The sequence below is a fragment of the Scyliorhinus canicula genome, chromosome 7 (genome assembly GCF_902713615.1).
Source record: "Scyliorhinus canicula chromosome 7, sScyCan1.1, whole genome shotgun sequence".
In the NCBI taxonomy this organism is placed as follows: Eukaryota; Metazoa; Chordata; class Chondrichthyes; order Carcharhiniformes; family Scyliorhinidae; genus Scyliorhinus; species Scyliorhinus canicula.
The window spans coordinates 189,203,836-189,220,769 of NC_052152.1; the positions used below are offsets into that span (position 1 = coordinate 189,203,836).

A 16,934-nucleotide genomic window follows, 5' to 3' on the forward strand; every position below is an offset into this window, starting at 1 on the left:
TTGCTTTAAAAAATACTTTTCTATTTCTACTGTACTACACCTGTAGAGTGGACCGTGTGCTCCCCATACCATAATCTAGTAAAAGTTATGGGTCAGGTGAACTCCATGATACACTTTGGGGTTCTCTAAACCCTGGCCCATAACACCCGTGATATATAGTGCCCGCACGTCACTCTGGCTAAAACCTAAAGCGTGGGAATAAGCCAAGGACTGTAATAGCGAAGCTGCACTGATACGAGGATCAGGATAAGATCCTGAACTGGGCAAGGCACTCTCAATCCTGCCAGTGCGAGGGCCGTTCAATCGGAGTTTACCAAGATTTTGGACAGACTTGGCCAAGCGCCGTACTGAATTTAATGCAGCCCAGGTGGCCTTGTGCAAGAGTGGGGTGCGATTTGGGATGCTGTACCCAGCCAAACTGTGGGTAACCTTCCAGGCAAAGGAATTCTACTTCACCACGCCGGCCGAGGCAGACATGTTTATGTGCGGACACGGGCTGGGAAGGCAGCAGCAACATTGCCAACACTGTTGGAGTTTCAGTCGGTGATTACTTTGGGAACAGCGATCACAATTCCGTAAGTTTTAGAATACTCATGGACAAAGACAAGAGTGGTCCTAAAGGAAGAGTGCTAAATTGGGGGCCGAGTATCACAAAATTCAGCAGGAGCTAGGGAATGTGGACTGGGAGCAGCTGTTTAAGGGTAAATCCACATTTGAAATGTGGGAGTCTTTTAAGGAAAGGTTGATTAGAGTGCAGGACAGACATGTCCCTGTGAAAATGAGGGATAGAAATGGCAAGATTAGGGAACCATGGATGACGGGTGGAATTGTGAGACTAGCTAAGATGAAAAAGGAAGTATACATAAGATCGAGGCAACTCAAAACTGATGAAGCTTTGGAGGAATATCGGGAAAGTAGGACGAATCTCAAACGTACAATAAAGAGGGCTAAAAGGGGTCATGAAATATCTTTGGCTAACAGGGTTAAGGAAAATCCCAAAGCCTTTTATTCGTATATAGGAGCAAGAGGGTAACTAGAGAAAGGATTGGCCCACTCAAAGACAAAAGAGGGAATTTATGCGTGGAGTCAGAGGAAATGGGTGAGATTCTTAATGAGTACTTTGCATCAGTTTTCACCAAGGAGAGGGATATGACGGATGTTGAGGCTAGGGATGGATGTTTAAATACCTTAGGTCAAGTCGTCATAAGGAAGGGGGAAGTTTTGGGTATTCTAAAAGACATTAAGGTGGACAAGTCCCCAGGACCGGATGGGATCTATCCCAGGTTACTGAGGGAAGCGAGGGTCGAAATAGGTGGGGCCTTAACAGATATCTTTGCAGCATCCTTGAGCACGGGTGAGGTCCTGGAGGACTGGAGAATTGCTAATGTTGTCCCTTTGTTTAAGAAGGGTAGCAGGGATAATCCATGGAATTATAGACCTGTGAGCTTGACGTCAGTGGTAGGCAAACTGTTGGAGAAGATACTGAGGGATAGGATCTATTCACATTTGGAAGAAAATAGACTTATCAGTGATAGGCAGCATGGTTTTGTGCAGGGAAGGTCATGTCTTACAAACCTAATAGAATTCGTTGACGAAGTGACAAAGTTAATTGATAAGGGAAGGGCTGTAGATGTCATATACATGGACTTTAGTAAGGTGTTTAATAAAGTTTCCCATGGCAGGTTGATGGATAAAGTGAAGTCGTTTGGGGTTCAGGGTGTACTAGCTAGATGGATAAAGAACTGGCTGGGCAACAAGAGACAGAGAGTAGTGGTGGAAGGGAGTGTCTCAAAATGGAGAAGGGTGACTAGTGGTGTTCCACAGGGATCCGTGCTCGGACCACTGTTGTTTGTGATATACATAAATGATCTGGAGGAAGGTATAGGTGGTCTGATTAGCAAGTTTGCAGATAATACTAAGATTGGTGGAGTTGCAGATAGCGAGGAGGACTGTCAGAGAATACAGCAAAATATAGATAGATTGGAGAGTTGGGCAGAGAAATGGCAGATGGAGTTCAATCCAGGCAAATGCGAGGTGATGCATTTTGGAAGATCTAATTCAAGAGCGGACTATATGGTCAATGGAAGAGTCCTGGGGAAAATTGATGTACAGAGGGATCTGGGAGTTCAGGTCCATTGTCCCCTGAAGGTGGCAACGCAGGTCAATAGAGTGGTCAAGAAGGCATACAGCATGCTTGCCTTCATCAGACGGGGTATTGAGTACAAGAGTCGGCAGGTCATGTTACAGTTGTATAGGACTTTGGTTAGGCCACATTTGGAATACTACGTGCAGTTCTGGTCGCCACATTACCAGAAGGATGTGGATGCTTTAGAGAGGGTGCAGAGGAGGTTCACCAGGATGTTGCCTGGTATGGAGGGTGCTAGCTATGAAGAAAGGTTGAGTAGATTAGGATTGTTTTCATTGGAAAGACACAGGTTGAGGGGGGACCTGATTGAGGTCTACAAAATTATGAGAGGTATGTACAGGGTGGATAGCAACAAGCTTTTTCCAAGAGTGGGAGTGTCAATTACAAGGGGCCATGATTACAAGGTGAGAGGGGGAATGTTTAAGGGAGATGTGCGTGGAAAGTTTTTTACGCAGAGGGTGGTGGGTGCCTGGAACTTTTTGCCAGCGGAGGTGGTAGAGGCGGGCACGACAGCATCATTTAAGATGCATCTAGACAGATATATGAACGGGTGGGGAACAGAGGGAAGTAGGCCTTGGAAAATAGGGGACAGGTTTAGATAAAGGATTTGGATCGGCGCAGGCTGGGAGGGCCGAAGGGCCTGTTCCTGTGCTGTAATTTTCTTTGTTCTTTGTTAGAGACAAACTCCTTTTTTAAAAAAGACATTTGCATAGGGCAGAGCTGCCTCACTTTGAATCCCAGGAAGGAGGGGTGTGAGAGCAGAGACATGCAGAAACAGGTGAGGGCAGAGAGAGGGGAGCGGGAAGAACACAACGGGTGGGGGAAGACAAGGATCGCTTCCAGAGGGCCAGTGCGTGGCCACCACACTAGCGGGCAAGCCAGTGCAGGGAAGTAAGGGCAAAGGGGGGGCACAGCTCCCAACAGGGAGGGAGTGCCTGGAAGAAGGTGGGGAGATAGAGGGGAAGACAGGAAGGAGGAAAGAGCGTGTGGGCCCACAGGGACATGGAGAGTGGGGGGCAAGAGGGGAGGACAGACACAAGAAGAGGAACCAGGGGGAGCTGGGGTAGGGGGAGGGGGAATGGGTAGAATGCCGACTACGAAAGGCAGTGAAAATAGCGGCACCAAGAGCGGTCATAGATGCATAGATACATATAAAGTAAGAGCAGGAGGAGCCTTTCGAGCCTGCTCCACCATTTATCATGATCATGGCTGACCATCCAACTCAATAGCCTAATCCTGCTTTATCCCCATAACCTTTGACCCCATTTGCCCCAAGTGCTATATCTAGCCACTTCTTGAATATATTCATTGTTTTAGCATCAACTACTTCCTGCGGTAATGAATTCCACAGCCTCGCCACTCTTTGGGCGAAGAAATATCTCCTCATCTCTGTCCGAAATGGTTTACCCTGAATCTTCAGACTGTGACCCCTGGGTCTGGACACACCCATCATTGGTAACATCTTCCCTGCATCAACTCTGTCTAGTCCCGTTAGAATTTTATAAGTCTCTATGAGATCCCCCTCACTCTTCTGAACTCCAGCAAGAACAATCCTAACTTAGTCAATTCCTCCTCACATGACAGTCCCGCCATCCCTGGAATCAGTCTGGTAAATCTTCGCTGCACTCCCTCGAGAGCAAGAACATCCTTCCACAGAAAAGAAAAGGAGACCAAAACTTCACACAATATTCTAGTTGTGGCCTCACTAAGGCCCTGTATAATTGCAGCAACAAATCCCTGCTCCTGTACTCGAAAGCTCTCGCAATGAAGGATAACACAGCATCAGCTCTCCCACCGCCTTGGTCAACTCCGAAGCAAAGGGAAACCCAGGAGTGCAGGGGCTCAGCCACATGACGTGAATGGCAAAGATGGCCATCTTGGATGGCCCCTGGACAAAGGGAATCCCCAGAGCGCAGGGGCGGTGCCACATGGAAAGTGTGGTGAACCCGGCCACCTTGGATGGCCCCCAAACAAAGGGAAACCCTGGAGTGCAGGGGCGCATCCACAAGGTAAATATTGTTGACCCCACAAGGTGGGAGGAGGGCAGAAACCCCATCAGGATAGTCATCTGGAATGTCAGGAACTTAATGGCCCAGTGAAAAGATCCAGAGTCTTCACCCACCTGAAAGGTCTGTGGGGAGGTTCACACACCTAGGGGAGGGAGTGTTCTCCTTCTTCTCCCAGGTCCCCAGGGTCTACTCAAGGATCAACTTCTTTGTAGAGAGGAAATCAGTGCTTCCAGGGAGAGTGGGAGTGGAATACTCTGCAATAGTAATCTCCGACCACGCTTCACACTATGTGGATGTGAGATTGGAGACGAGCTGAGCTCAATGCCTCCCGTGGAGGCTGGACTCATCCCTCCTCGCCAATGAGGCACTTTGCGATCAGGCATCACAGGCCATAGATGGGTATGTAACCAACAACCAGAATGGGGAGGTCTCACCCTTCCTCATTCTGGGAGGTGCTGAGGCAGTGATAAGGGGGAAATTATAGCATTCAAGGCGCACAAAGACAAGGAGGAGAGGGCGTGCAGGCAACAGCTGACTCCATACTGGAGGTGGATCGACAATACTCCAAAGAACTGCTGGCAGAGAGAAAGAAATTACAAATGGTCTTCGACCTGCTATCCTCCAGGACAGCATGTGCACCAGCTGTGCCAGACACGGGGACCTTTTATGAACACGGAGACAAAGCTAGCCACCTGCTGCTCACCAACTGAGCAAGCAGGCAGCCATGAGGGAAATAGCTCAGGTTAAAGATGGACGCAGTAGGTCAGTCGCTGCGCCAGAAAAGATCAATGAAACCTTTGCAACTCCCTACCGAGAGTTGTACACCTCCGAGCCCCTGAAGGGGGACCCGAAGGTGAAGCAGTTCCTTGACAGACTGGACATGCCAGTTGTGGAAGCAACACTAGAACGGGGGGAAGTCATGGAGAGCATCAACTCCTTATAGACGGGAAGGTGCCGGGACCAGATGGATTCCGGCGGACGTCTACAAAATGTTCACGCCATCGGGAGATGTTTGCAGGCTCGCTGGTAAGTGGCACCCTGCCACCAACACTGGCCCAAATCTCAATATCGCTGATACCCAAAATGGACAAAGACCCGACTGAGTGCGGGCCCATCTCACGACTTAACGCGGACGCAAAGATCCTGACAAGGTGGCTGGAGAGCTGCATGCCAGAAGTAGTCGCAGAGGACCAGACGGGCTTTGTCAAGGGCAGACAGCTAACATCGAACATCAGACGCCTGCTGAACATGATACTGACCCCATCCAAGGAGAGGACATCAGAAGTGATCATTTCCCTGGATGCAGAAAAGGCCTTCAACAAATTTGAATGGAAGTACATCATAGTGGTGCTGGAATGGTTCAGGTATGGGCCAGGGTTCACCTACTGGGTGAAACCTCTGTACAGCGCTCCCATGGCGAGAGTACGGACAAACACCCCCAGCTCTAGATAGGCTACACAGAGGCACAAGGCAGGGATGCACACTGTCCCCGCTGCTGTTCGCCCTGGCAATCGAGTCGCTGGCGATCGCCCTCAGAGCGTCGAAGGGGTGGAGAGGTGTCTAAAGGGGAGACAGAGAGCATAGTGTCTCACTCTATGTGGATGACCTGTTCCTCGACATCTCAAACACTGGACCAGCATGGAAAGGATAATGAGATGCTTAAAGGAGGTCAGAGGCTTCTCAGGCTACAAGCTAAACCTGAGCAAGAGCGAGATCTTCCCTGTGAACCCACAGGGGGGAGGGACAGCGTTGGGGGGACTGCCGTTTAAGCCAGACCCCAAATTCCATTACCTTGTGATTGAGGTTGCCCACAACTGGACACGAATCCACAAATGGAATCTGATGAGTCTAGTGGAGGAAGTCAAAAAGGATCTGCAGAGGTGGGTCTCACTCCCCTCTCCCGGGCGGGGTGGAGTGCAGATGATCAAAATGAACGCGCTGCCGAGTTTCCTCTTCCTGTTCAGATCCCTCCCGATCTACATCCCCAAAGTGTTTGCAACACAGTTGATAAATTAATCCTGGTGTTTGTGTGTGTGGTAGGGGGACGGGGGGGACGGGGGGGACGGGGACGGGGGGGGGGGGGGGGAATAGGAAGAAGGTTCTGCAAAGGGGGAGGAATATGAAAGGTCTGGCCCTTCCGAACCTACAGTTCTATCACTGGGCAGCCACAGGAGAAACAGGGAGGGGATGGGTCAAGGAACCGGAGCAGAATAGGTGAGGGTGGAAGAGAGTTCCACAGGAGTGTCCCTCTGAGCCTTAGCCACAACCGCTCTCACATCCCCTCGGCTAAATACTCAAAAAGCCCAGTGGTAGTAGCCATGCACTGGACGTGGTACAAAATGAGGCAACACTTCGGCCTAACCGACATGTCCACCATGGTGCCCATCTGCAACAACCACAGGTTCACTCCGGCAATAATGGATGCCACCTTCAAAAGGATGAGGGGATCTGATGGTTCGGGACATGTACAGGGACAATAGAGTAGCGACCATGGGGGAACTTATAGAGTGGTTCCAGCTACCAAGAGGAAACAACCTGAGACACATTCAGGTCAAAAACTTCCTCCGCAAAGAAACAGCATCGTACCCCCAGGTACAAGGACACTTGTTAGTAGAAGAACTGCTGGGCGTGAGCGTCCGAGGGGAGGAGAATTGTGCGGCATGTACAGACAACTGCGTGGGGGGGGGGGGGGGGGGGGGGGGGGGGGGGGGTAGGTGCGAAGGCACGCTAAATAAGGAACTCGAGGGACAAGCAGGAGGAACAAAGCCGCAAGGGACTAGTCCCAGGCCAAGCTAAGTCCCAAACCAAATTGCCTATAATTCCTGTCAATACTTGTTTTGGCCATATTGTGGAATGTAAAATATGTATACTGACTAAAGTGGGGGTCACGTCCACAGTTGTTCTGAAGGTGCTCGCTTGTGAATATGTGTTGGTTTTTGCGCCATTTTGTAATTTATAAATTGTTGGATATAAACACAATTGAAATACTTTTTTTTCAATGAGACGATGGTGCGTAATGATCTGGACAAAATTCAGTTCCATTAGCAAGACAAATTAATTTTCTTATTAACTACAATTGTATTAACAGTAATTAAAATTCATTCTGGGCTATTATTGATGATAGTTACCCTTGATTGTAGCATCCCCAAAGAATATCTAATCAATTGCATGGAACAATAGCCGTGGTGCATTCCAGTGCTGGAACACACTATACACCAGGAAGAGATGCTGCTACATTACAACCCAGTGTGAAACTCCAAGAGCAGAGACAGTGCGAGTATGTAACATTTAATATTGCTACAGGATGTTAACAATGACAGACGCCCGATGCATATTATTTATAAATATTTGAAAGAACTATTCACATGTTGACGTTAGCAGTTTAGTGCAACTGGGTGGCTTGCTAGACCACTTCAGAGGGCAGTTAAATCATTCCTGTGACAGGAGAGCAAAACAACTGTGTACCTGTGTAATCGACAGTTGGGCAGGGTTTTCACCTCCGAAGTGGGTAGCTCAAGTCCCAGCACAGCACACTCGCCTCAGGAAAAAATGCCCCAATTGGAGGGAGTTTGAATTCAGGAGTCGGCAGGTATGAGATGGAGTCAGGCCCACTGTCCCCAGACACAGAGTCAAGGCAGCTACATTGGCCCACCTCAGTTGTCTGCAACTTGGCCTCGGTTGCCTTGTTAAACAATAGGCCCACTAGCCCTCAAAGCTCCTCACCCCCCATCTACTTTCCATGCATATACATGTCAATTCATGCAATCCCACCCTCAATGGCCTCTCATAACATCCATGTTAATCCATGCATCCCACCCACCACATTGGGTCCCCATATCCTCCATACTCCCAACCCATCCGAAAGGCTCTTTATAGTTTCTGTGCCAACAGGGCTAACTCATGTCAACCCATGTCTTCCACCCATTCCTATTTCTCTGTATAGCCCATATGCCAGTTTAGCTTCAATGCATGCCAACACATGCCCCAACCCACCATCATAGCTCTTTAAACTCTCAATGCTAACTTTGTGCCAACCCATGCACGCTACCCTTTGCACTTACACCCTTTCTGCCAACTCACCCAGTATCTACCAAAGGCAAACCTCATGAGACATGCTGAGATGAAATGAAATACATATATGCAACACATAGAAACAACCATTTATATTCATAACCGCACATCAAAGATATCTAATCCATTAATGATCTGTCAATCAATTTACAACTCAGCACCTAGATTAAAGGGCCCAGCTGAGTTCGAGATTCCCACATACAAGAGTTACATCCTGCCCCTATTTCCTTACCCCTCTCCCGGCGAAATTGGAATCTGATGACGATCGGTCCCATCTGCTAGTTTTCCAGGCTCCGGAAGTCTCCATGATCCACAAAAATCCGACCAAATGTGACCGAAATATTGGAATGCGTAGGTTTTAAGAGAATCTCTTAGAATATAAAGGTGGAAATAAACGTGTCAATTGAACAATCTGAGCTTAATACCATTTGATCGGACATCGAAATAACGTACTTTCTCATCCTGATTACAGGGAGTTACATAATTGGTCCAAAGAAAGCAGAAGAAATAGACACAGTACAGAGCAGGCAGACCTAACGAGGCAAAATCATACCAGAGAAGAAAATGATCCACGTGGCCTCTGTCCAAAGACTGAGGGAAGAGTTGACAGGCCACTGGAGAAACCTCTGGATTTGTCAGATTACAGTAAAAATAAGGGGCCATCTTGGTCCACTGACAGAAGTGAACTGTCCATACAGTTTGAGTCCAAGAAACCAAGATTCAAAGAGCCAGCACAAAAGAAATACAGTCATGATAATTTACAAAGTGGAAATTCCCAGGACAATGCACACTCTTATGAACCAGTCTCCAGCGTGCTGAGTCTTGAACCGTCCAGCGAGGATAAGGATGAGACACAATCTGTGCCGAGCCCCAAAAGTGGATTAGAATTGAGTGGCAATGAAGACAAAGTGTACAAGAATTTGAACATTAAGGTGTGTTACCGTGTTTTGTAACAATAAAATATTAGTGCTACGGAATTACTGCTATCTTCATTTCTGAACATTGCTGCTAAATATTGAACATATGTCGCTCATACCAGCAATGGGGGAAAGTCAATTGTAGATGGCAATCATGGATTGAATACCTATGATTCTTAAAGGGTAAATGTGAGTCTTAAATAAACTTCTGTCATTCGCTCTGGACGGCACGGTAGCACAGTGGGTAGCACTGTTGCTTCACAGCTCAAGGGGCCCAGGTTCGATCCCCAGCTTGGGTCACTGTCTGTGTGGAGTCTGCACGTTCTCCCCGTGTCTGCGTGGGTTTCCTCTGGGTGCCGTGGTTTCCTCCCACAAATCCCGAAAGATGTGCTGTTAGGTGAATTGGACATTCTGAATTCTCCCTCAGTGTACCCGAACAGGCGCCGGAATGTGGCGACCAGGGGCTTTCCACCGTAACTTCATTGCAGTGTTAATGTAAGCCTACTTGTGACAATAAAGATTATTAAATGATAGAAGTGAATTAATGCAAGGAACTAGATGCCAGGAAAACGATCCATTCAATGCTGTGGTCTAGCCTCTGATTTGTTTTAACTTGTTTTTTTTTAACCATTATTCCAATAGTTGGTTAATGAAATGAAAAATGAAAATCGCTTATTGTCACAAGTAGGCTTCAATGAAGTTACTGTGAAAAGCCCCTAGTCGCCACATTCCGGCGCCTGTCCGGGGAGGCTGGTACGGGTACTTTTCTGAAGAGAAACAAGTACAACTTTATATGACAGACCGGAAATTATTCTTGGCAATATTACCAGACAAGCACTTAAAGCCTTTGTCTTGGATTCCTGAATCCGCTCTTTAGCAGAGACATTGAACCAATTAAAATAAAAAGATGAGCAACTGTATTATTTGCACCTCCCCACCCACTGCTGCACCAACATTTGCCGTGAGCTGCATCAGGATGTTGGGCTTGGAATGTATTTCTCGACACATATTTGATCATCTTTAATGCATCTTTTCTCGCTTGCTAAATAAACTTATTTTGGAAAAAGCAAGCTAATTATAAAATATAAATGAAAAGCAAGCGTGTGATGTCAGTGAAAAACTAAAGCATGCACAATTTTGTGATTAATATTGTACCTTTCTAGGTTTGAACAGAAGAGAATTTTTACCATAGAGCAGCCATATAGAACCATAGCAACTATCACCACAAAACCTACTGCAGCTCAAAGTTTTACTGTGCTGCACCTTCCTCTCAGCTTACTACACAAGACCGTAAGCATTGCAGAGTGGGGAATTTTGAAGAATAGAATCACAATTACAACCATATTGATATCAAACATATTTACATCTATGCATCATTTTTAAATTCTCAAGGGGAATTGTCCACTACATAAACTACTTGACTTATCGGTCAATTACTTGTGAGTACATTTTACCATTATTATTTTTTTGGCTTCAGCAAAGGGAGGGAGATACATTTCTCCCTCAGTGTACCCGAACAGGCGCCGGAGTGTGGCGACGAGGGGATTTTCACTTCATTGCAGTGTCAATGTAAGCCTACTTGTGACAATAAAGATTGTTATTAGTATTATTAAGTCACTTGTCAGAGCAGAAATTCGTGCAATTAACAATTAGAACTTTTAAAAACTGAAGTAGGCAATTAGCGTTTACAGTTACTTCTATGCCATGCAATTGAAATAAATGAGGTATATTCTGCAGGTTGTTACAATGTCATAGTTCCTCTTCTAAGTGCGTACAATAACTAAAAGGTGTATTGTAGTGTCCTTTATGCACTGTGCTATATAAGTTGAGATAGAGGATCAGATACTCTCCCTGCAGGCACAATATGACAGCAACTCCAAATCCAGAGAGCCGGAAGTCAATCCAAGGATTAGAATGAAACTCTGCACTAAAAGACCCAGGACCAGGAACGGGGGAAATCCAAGTGGTAAGAAGATTGATCTTCAAAAACTATTAGAAATTTCTTACATGTAACTGTTGATTTCAACTTCGATTTCCATAAAAGGTGAGAATTTGACTGTCAGGTGCAGGGGAAATTTTCATTCTGAAGCCATTTTGGATTTTCTTTTTATAAATTTAGAGTACCCAATTATTTTCTTCCCAATTCAGGGGCAATTTAGCGTGGCCAATCCACCTAACCAGCACATCTTTGGGTTGTGGGGGTGAAACCCATGCAAACACAGGGAAAATGTGCAAACTCTACATGGACAGTGGCCCAGAGCCGGGATTCGAACCTGGGCCCTCAGCTCTATAGGCAGCGAAGCCGCGTGCCGCCCTGCCATTTTGAATTTTGAAAGCACGGCAGGGCATGTGCCATCAGTAGGGGTCCGGGACCACCCAGAGGACGCCCGCCAGGTGACACGGCAAGCAGCAAGCTGCCTCAACTGCTGATGTGCATCCTGGGGACACGCCTAGATGTAGCGGTAGACCTCGGAGGACCAACCACATAGGGGATCACTGAGAAGGCACTGGGTGGAGAAGCGGGGGAGGGGGGAAGGTGGGTGGTGTGGGTAAGGGGGCAGAGAAGGGGGTGGGGGGGACCAGGGCGACACCATTGAGGGCGAGGGGCAGTTGGGGCTACAATTGTACAGCAATAAAATGAACCTGAGACATGTGAAGCCTCCGGCACATTATGCCGCAATGCAGTCCGGCCTCCAACCCCCTGCCCCAGCCCCCTAGCATGGTGGTCCTGGATTTGCCCCCCCTCCCCCAAGGCATACCACCTACAGCTGATGGGTGTGGGCGCACACTTAGGAGACATACAGGAGTAAGACTATGGCATAGATTGAGAAGCACCAGTGCTCAGCTCACAGCAGATTATCATCACCCTCCTGCCCTGGACATGGACCCGCTGACAATGCCAACACAGTCCCATCACCCAAGAGTGATGTAACACAGATGCTGGGAGGATGTAACAGGGCAAGTCTGGGGGGGGGGGGGGGGGGGGGGGGGGGGGGGGGGGGGGGGGTGTATGGATGAGGGTGGGGGGAGGGGGGGGAGAAGGTGAGGCAGCCAGTGTGGGAGATGGGGGCACAGGTGTGGTGGAATGGTGGGTAGGAAGTAGGTGGGGTGAGATGACGGTTGAAGTCGTGGCCTATGTGAAGCGGGCGAGGATGAGGGCCTCCCTGGCCCTGCGGGTATGCCGGACCCTCACCGCTGCCACCTGCCCTCCACCCTCCGGTTGGTCCTGTGGATCCTCTCCAACCTCGTCCTCCAGCTCCTCCTGTTTCCGCGCCTCCCAGTCCTCCTCCTCCTCAGTGGCTGCATTTTCCTCCTCTTCCTCCACCTCCAGCACTTCGCCCAGCAGCTTGCCAGGCGGTGGAGGGCTAGGCAGACCACCACAAAGTGAGCGACCCCCCCGGGGGGGGGGGGGGGGGGGGTGTACTGCAGTACACCACCAGAGCAAGCGAAGCATTGTAACCACATTTTGAACAGCCTGATGCACGGCTGGCCACATGGGCCTCATTATATTGGGTCTCCACCTCAGCCTCCGGCCTCTGCACTGGCCATCAGCCAGGTCCTCAGTGGGTACCTCTCATCCCCCAAGTACTAACTGGTCACCCTGGGGTGTCCCTCGAAGATGCCAGGGATCTGTGACTGCCCTAGGAAGCCCTGCCCAATTCTTGGCCACCTGCACCCCCAATTACACAAACTGAGACGCCACCAGGCAGAATGGCAGCCCGCTCAGCCCCACTCCTAGTCCCAGAGGGGAGACCACAAAATACACACATTCCCTAAATTCAGTTTGTACCCTGAAAACATCGCAAATCGCTGAAGCAACCCCATTATACTCCCCATATACAGCAACAAATCATCTGCATATAGGGCCGCCCTATGTTCCACTCTCCCCCCCCCCCCCCCCCCCCCATTATCCCCCCTTAGGGGCAGCACGGTAGCATGATGGTGGTTAGCATAAATGCTTCACAACTCCAGGGTCCCAGGTTCGATTCCCGGCTGGGTCACTGTCTGTGTGGAGTCTGCACGTCCTCCCCGTGTGTGCGTGGGTTTCCTCCGGGTGCTCCGGTTTCCTCCCACAGTCCAAAGATGTGCGGGTTAGGTGGATTAGCCGTGCTAAATTGCCCGTAGTGTCCTAAAGGGTGGGGTTAAGGTGGGGTTGTTGGGTTGCGGGTATGGGGTGGATACGTGGGTTTGAGTGGGGTGATCATTGCTCGGCACAGCATCGAGGGCCGGGGGGCCTGTTCTGTGCTGTACTGTTCTATTATCCCCTTCGACAACCTCGAGCTCCTCAGTGCAATAGCCAAATGCTCTATAGCCGAAGCAAACAGAAGGGGGGACATGGGGCATCTCTGCCTCACACCCCGATGTAATGCAAAATACCCTGAGTTCATACTGTTTGTGTACACGCTCGCCATCACCTCTTTATATAGCAGCTGCACCCACGCTACAACTCCGGCCCAATCCCAAATTTTTCCAATACTGCCATCAAATAACTCCACTCCACCCGATCCAACGCCTTCGCCGCAGCCAACGCCACCACCACCTCCGTCTCCCATCCCTCTGCGGAAGAAAGCACCACTTCAACAACTTCCTCACATTCAAGGACAGCTGTAATTCCTTCACAAACCCCGTCTGGTCCTCCCCTATCACCTTTGGCAGACACCCCTCCAACTTTAACAGCAACACCTTTGCCAGTATCTTGGCATCTACATTCAGCAGAGATACGGGCATATATGACCCACACTCCATCGGATCCTTGTCCTTCTTTAACAACAGTGATATGGAAGCCTGCCCCATTTTTCACGGCAAGACACCCCTACCCATCGCGACTTCAAACATTCCCACCATCAAAGACGCCAGCTTATCCTTAAATCTTTTATAAACTTCAACTAGAAATGCATCAGGCCTTGCTGCCTTCCCTGCCTACATCCCTCCTGATCGCCACCTTCACCTTCTGCTCCCCCATTGGCTCCTCATCCTCCCGATCACCACCTTCACCTTCTGCTCCGAGCCTCTCCGAAACTCAAATATTCCAGTCCACCAAGAAACACCCTCATCTCCCACTCCTCCTCCAGTAGCTGCGACCTAGAGAGGTTGCTATGGAACTCGTCGGTCACTTTATTAATCTGTTCCGGAGCTAGCACCCACTCCCTCACCTTATCCTACACCCGAAGTATCTCCCTCACCTGCCTCCCTTCAGAGTTGACTGGCCAACATAGGCCCTGCCTTCTCCCCATACTCATGAACAGCTCCCCTTGCCCTTCTCAGCAGAGGCACCACTTTCCCCGTGGCCATTAATGTGGACATTAGATCAAACCTCTCCTGCAACTCCTTCCTCTTTGCCAGCAGACCCAGGTTCGGGTCCCCCGCGTAACTCAGTTCCACCTTCAAAATCTCCTCTATCTGTCATTGCCATTGCTCCCTCTCCTTCCTCTCCACCTTAGCCTTAAATAAGATCACCTCCCTCCTCACCACTGCCTTCAATGCCTCCCAGATCACCGATCGCGCGACCTCCCCCGTGCAATTAAAGCCCATATACTCCTATCTTGTCACAAAAGCTCCGGTCTGCCAATAACCCCACATCCATTCTCCATCCCGTCCCCAGGCTGCCCCCTTCTGCAAAACCCCATCCATCTAATGCGGAGCATGATCCAAAATCACAATTGCCGAGTACTCTGACCTCTGAACCCCAGCCAACAGCGCATTTCCCACCACAAAAAAGTCAATCCTCAAATACACATTGTGCACCAGGGAGAGAAACAAATACACCCAATCCCTTGGGTGAAAAAACCTCCATGGGTCCATTCCTCCCATCTCCCTCATGAGCCCAGCCAATGCCTTTCCGCAGCCCCCCCCCCCCCCCCCCCCCCCCCACACCAACTGGGTCAGTGACGTCTTTCTCACTGCTGCCGTTACTGGGTCTATCATCTCCTCCACCCATTTTATCATCGCTGTCATTGGGCGCAATTCTCCGCAACGGCCAACGCCGGAGTGAAACCCAGAGTGTTTCACTCTGGCGTCGGAGGCCACTCCTCGCCCCCTATTCTCCCCGTTGCGCGAATCTCGGGCGCCGGGCCTTGACGCTTGCGTCAAAGTGGCGCACCGTGAATGACGCGGCCAGCGGCGCCTAAGTGACGTCAGCCGCGCATGCGTGGTTGCCGTCTTCACCTCCGCTGCCCAGCATGACGTGGCGGCTTGATCTTGCGGGGCGGCGGAGGGGAAAGAGTGCGTCTCTTAGAGACGCCGGCCCGACGATCGGTGGGCACCGATCGCGGGCCAGTCACCTCATGAGCACGCCCGTGGTGCTCGATCCTCTCTCCGCCCCCCACAGGCCCCACACTTACCTGTCGCGCAATGTTCACGCCGGCAGCGACCAGGTGTGATTGCCGCCGGCGTGAACCGGTCGGGGTCGTCAGGCCGCTCGGCCCATTCGGGCCGGAGAATCGCCGGTCGCCGGGAAAAATGGTGAGCGGCGATTCTCCGAGCGGCGTGTCGCAAAACGCGACACGCCATTTTGGGGGGGTGGGAGAATCGCGGGGGGTGCCAGGGCGGCGTGGCGTGATTCGCCCGGCCCTCCCGCGATTCTCCCACCCGGCGTGGGGAACGCCCATTATCTCCCACCAACATCACCTCAGTCAGAGTTCCCACAGTGAGAGGAGCGGCCCCACCCGACGACCCAACCCCCGCCATCTTTCTTCCTATAGGACTCACAGTCTCACTCGACTGGGGGACTTTCGTTCGCCTCCTTTCCCGCACCCTTCTTCTGGGTCTCAACATTTCACGTCTTTCTTATAACTTCCCACACCAACCCATTCACAAACTACTCCTGAAACCTAGAGACCTTCGCAGGGGCCACCTAATGTTGCGACCTCCACCTACATGTCGCCACTGGAAGTCCTTCACGTTTCTATTGGTGTTAATAAAATAACATGACTTGTTTTGATCAGAAAGTTCCAGGCATGATTGGAGCTTGCTCAAATTGGGCTGCCATTTTGCTGCGATTGCTTAATCGTGGGGCCTAACCGTGGGGTTCACATCCGTCAAGTCAAATAATTCAAGTGAAATAAATGGTAAAGATTTTGAAGTGGCAAGAATTGCTTAATAAATTTACATTTGCTTAAAACCATACCGAAAAGCAAGTGTAATCCTCAAGGAGGAAAGCTATCCAAATTCATATTTGCTGTCTACTAATTTAATATATATAACAAATTGCAGTGTATTATACATATTCCTTTTTTTTCCTCAGTGGAAGTTCATCTCCAGTTTTTGAGCATGCAACCAGATGCACATCCCTCTCAATGTGAGGTTAGTACAGGAGCTATATCAGGGAATAATTTGATCCATAATTGAAGAAGCCCTCCCTGCACATCAACGACAATGATGTGAGTGAGATGTAAAGATGTTCCTCAGGTTTTGTATGTCCTTGGTTGTTAAGTGCCTTTCCAATGTCTTATCTTTATATTAACAGATTGAAATTTATAGTATGAAAACAATAAAGCTATATTCAAATTTAGAAGCCATTTTGTATGTTAACAACAAAGGCAACTAGTCTACTTTAGGCTGCTATTGTGACACCGTTGCATGAAAAAGGCAAATGGGGGAAAGGTTTTTGTCTTATTTTTGTCCTATTAATCAAGTGGACTTCATTCCGAATCCTTCTTCACAGCTTTCCGCTGTATACCTCCATTGACTCAATTATTTAATGCCCAACAAGAAAGAAGAGCATTTCCTTCACAGATTTTGAATTTCATTGCAAAGTTACCCAGACAGTGGCCTATTTCTGTCAGCACAGCC

The 16,934-nt window shown here is 49.3% G+C and overlaps 1 protein-coding gene across 2 annotated transcripts in view; it reads left to right on the forward strand.

Annotated features, from left to right (window-relative positions):
* The window catches only part of rbbp8l (retinoblastoma binding protein 8-like), a 155,756-nt gene that overhangs the window by 85,788 nt on the left and 53,034 nt on the right, over window positions 1–16,934 (forward strand). For both annotated transcript variants that reach the window (XM_038803512.1, XM_038803513.1), the window contains exons 9-12: window positions 7,296–7,432; window positions 8,699–9,158; window positions 11,001–11,109; window positions 16,387–16,445. In XM_038803512.1, the coding sequence (XP_038659440.1) occupies window positions 7,296–7,432; window positions 8,699–9,158; window positions 11,001–11,109; window positions 16,387–16,445 (765 nt within the window). The remainder of the gene's footprint in view (window positions 1–7,295; window positions 7,433–8,698; window positions 9,159–11,000; window positions 11,110–16,386; window positions 16,446–16,934) is intronic.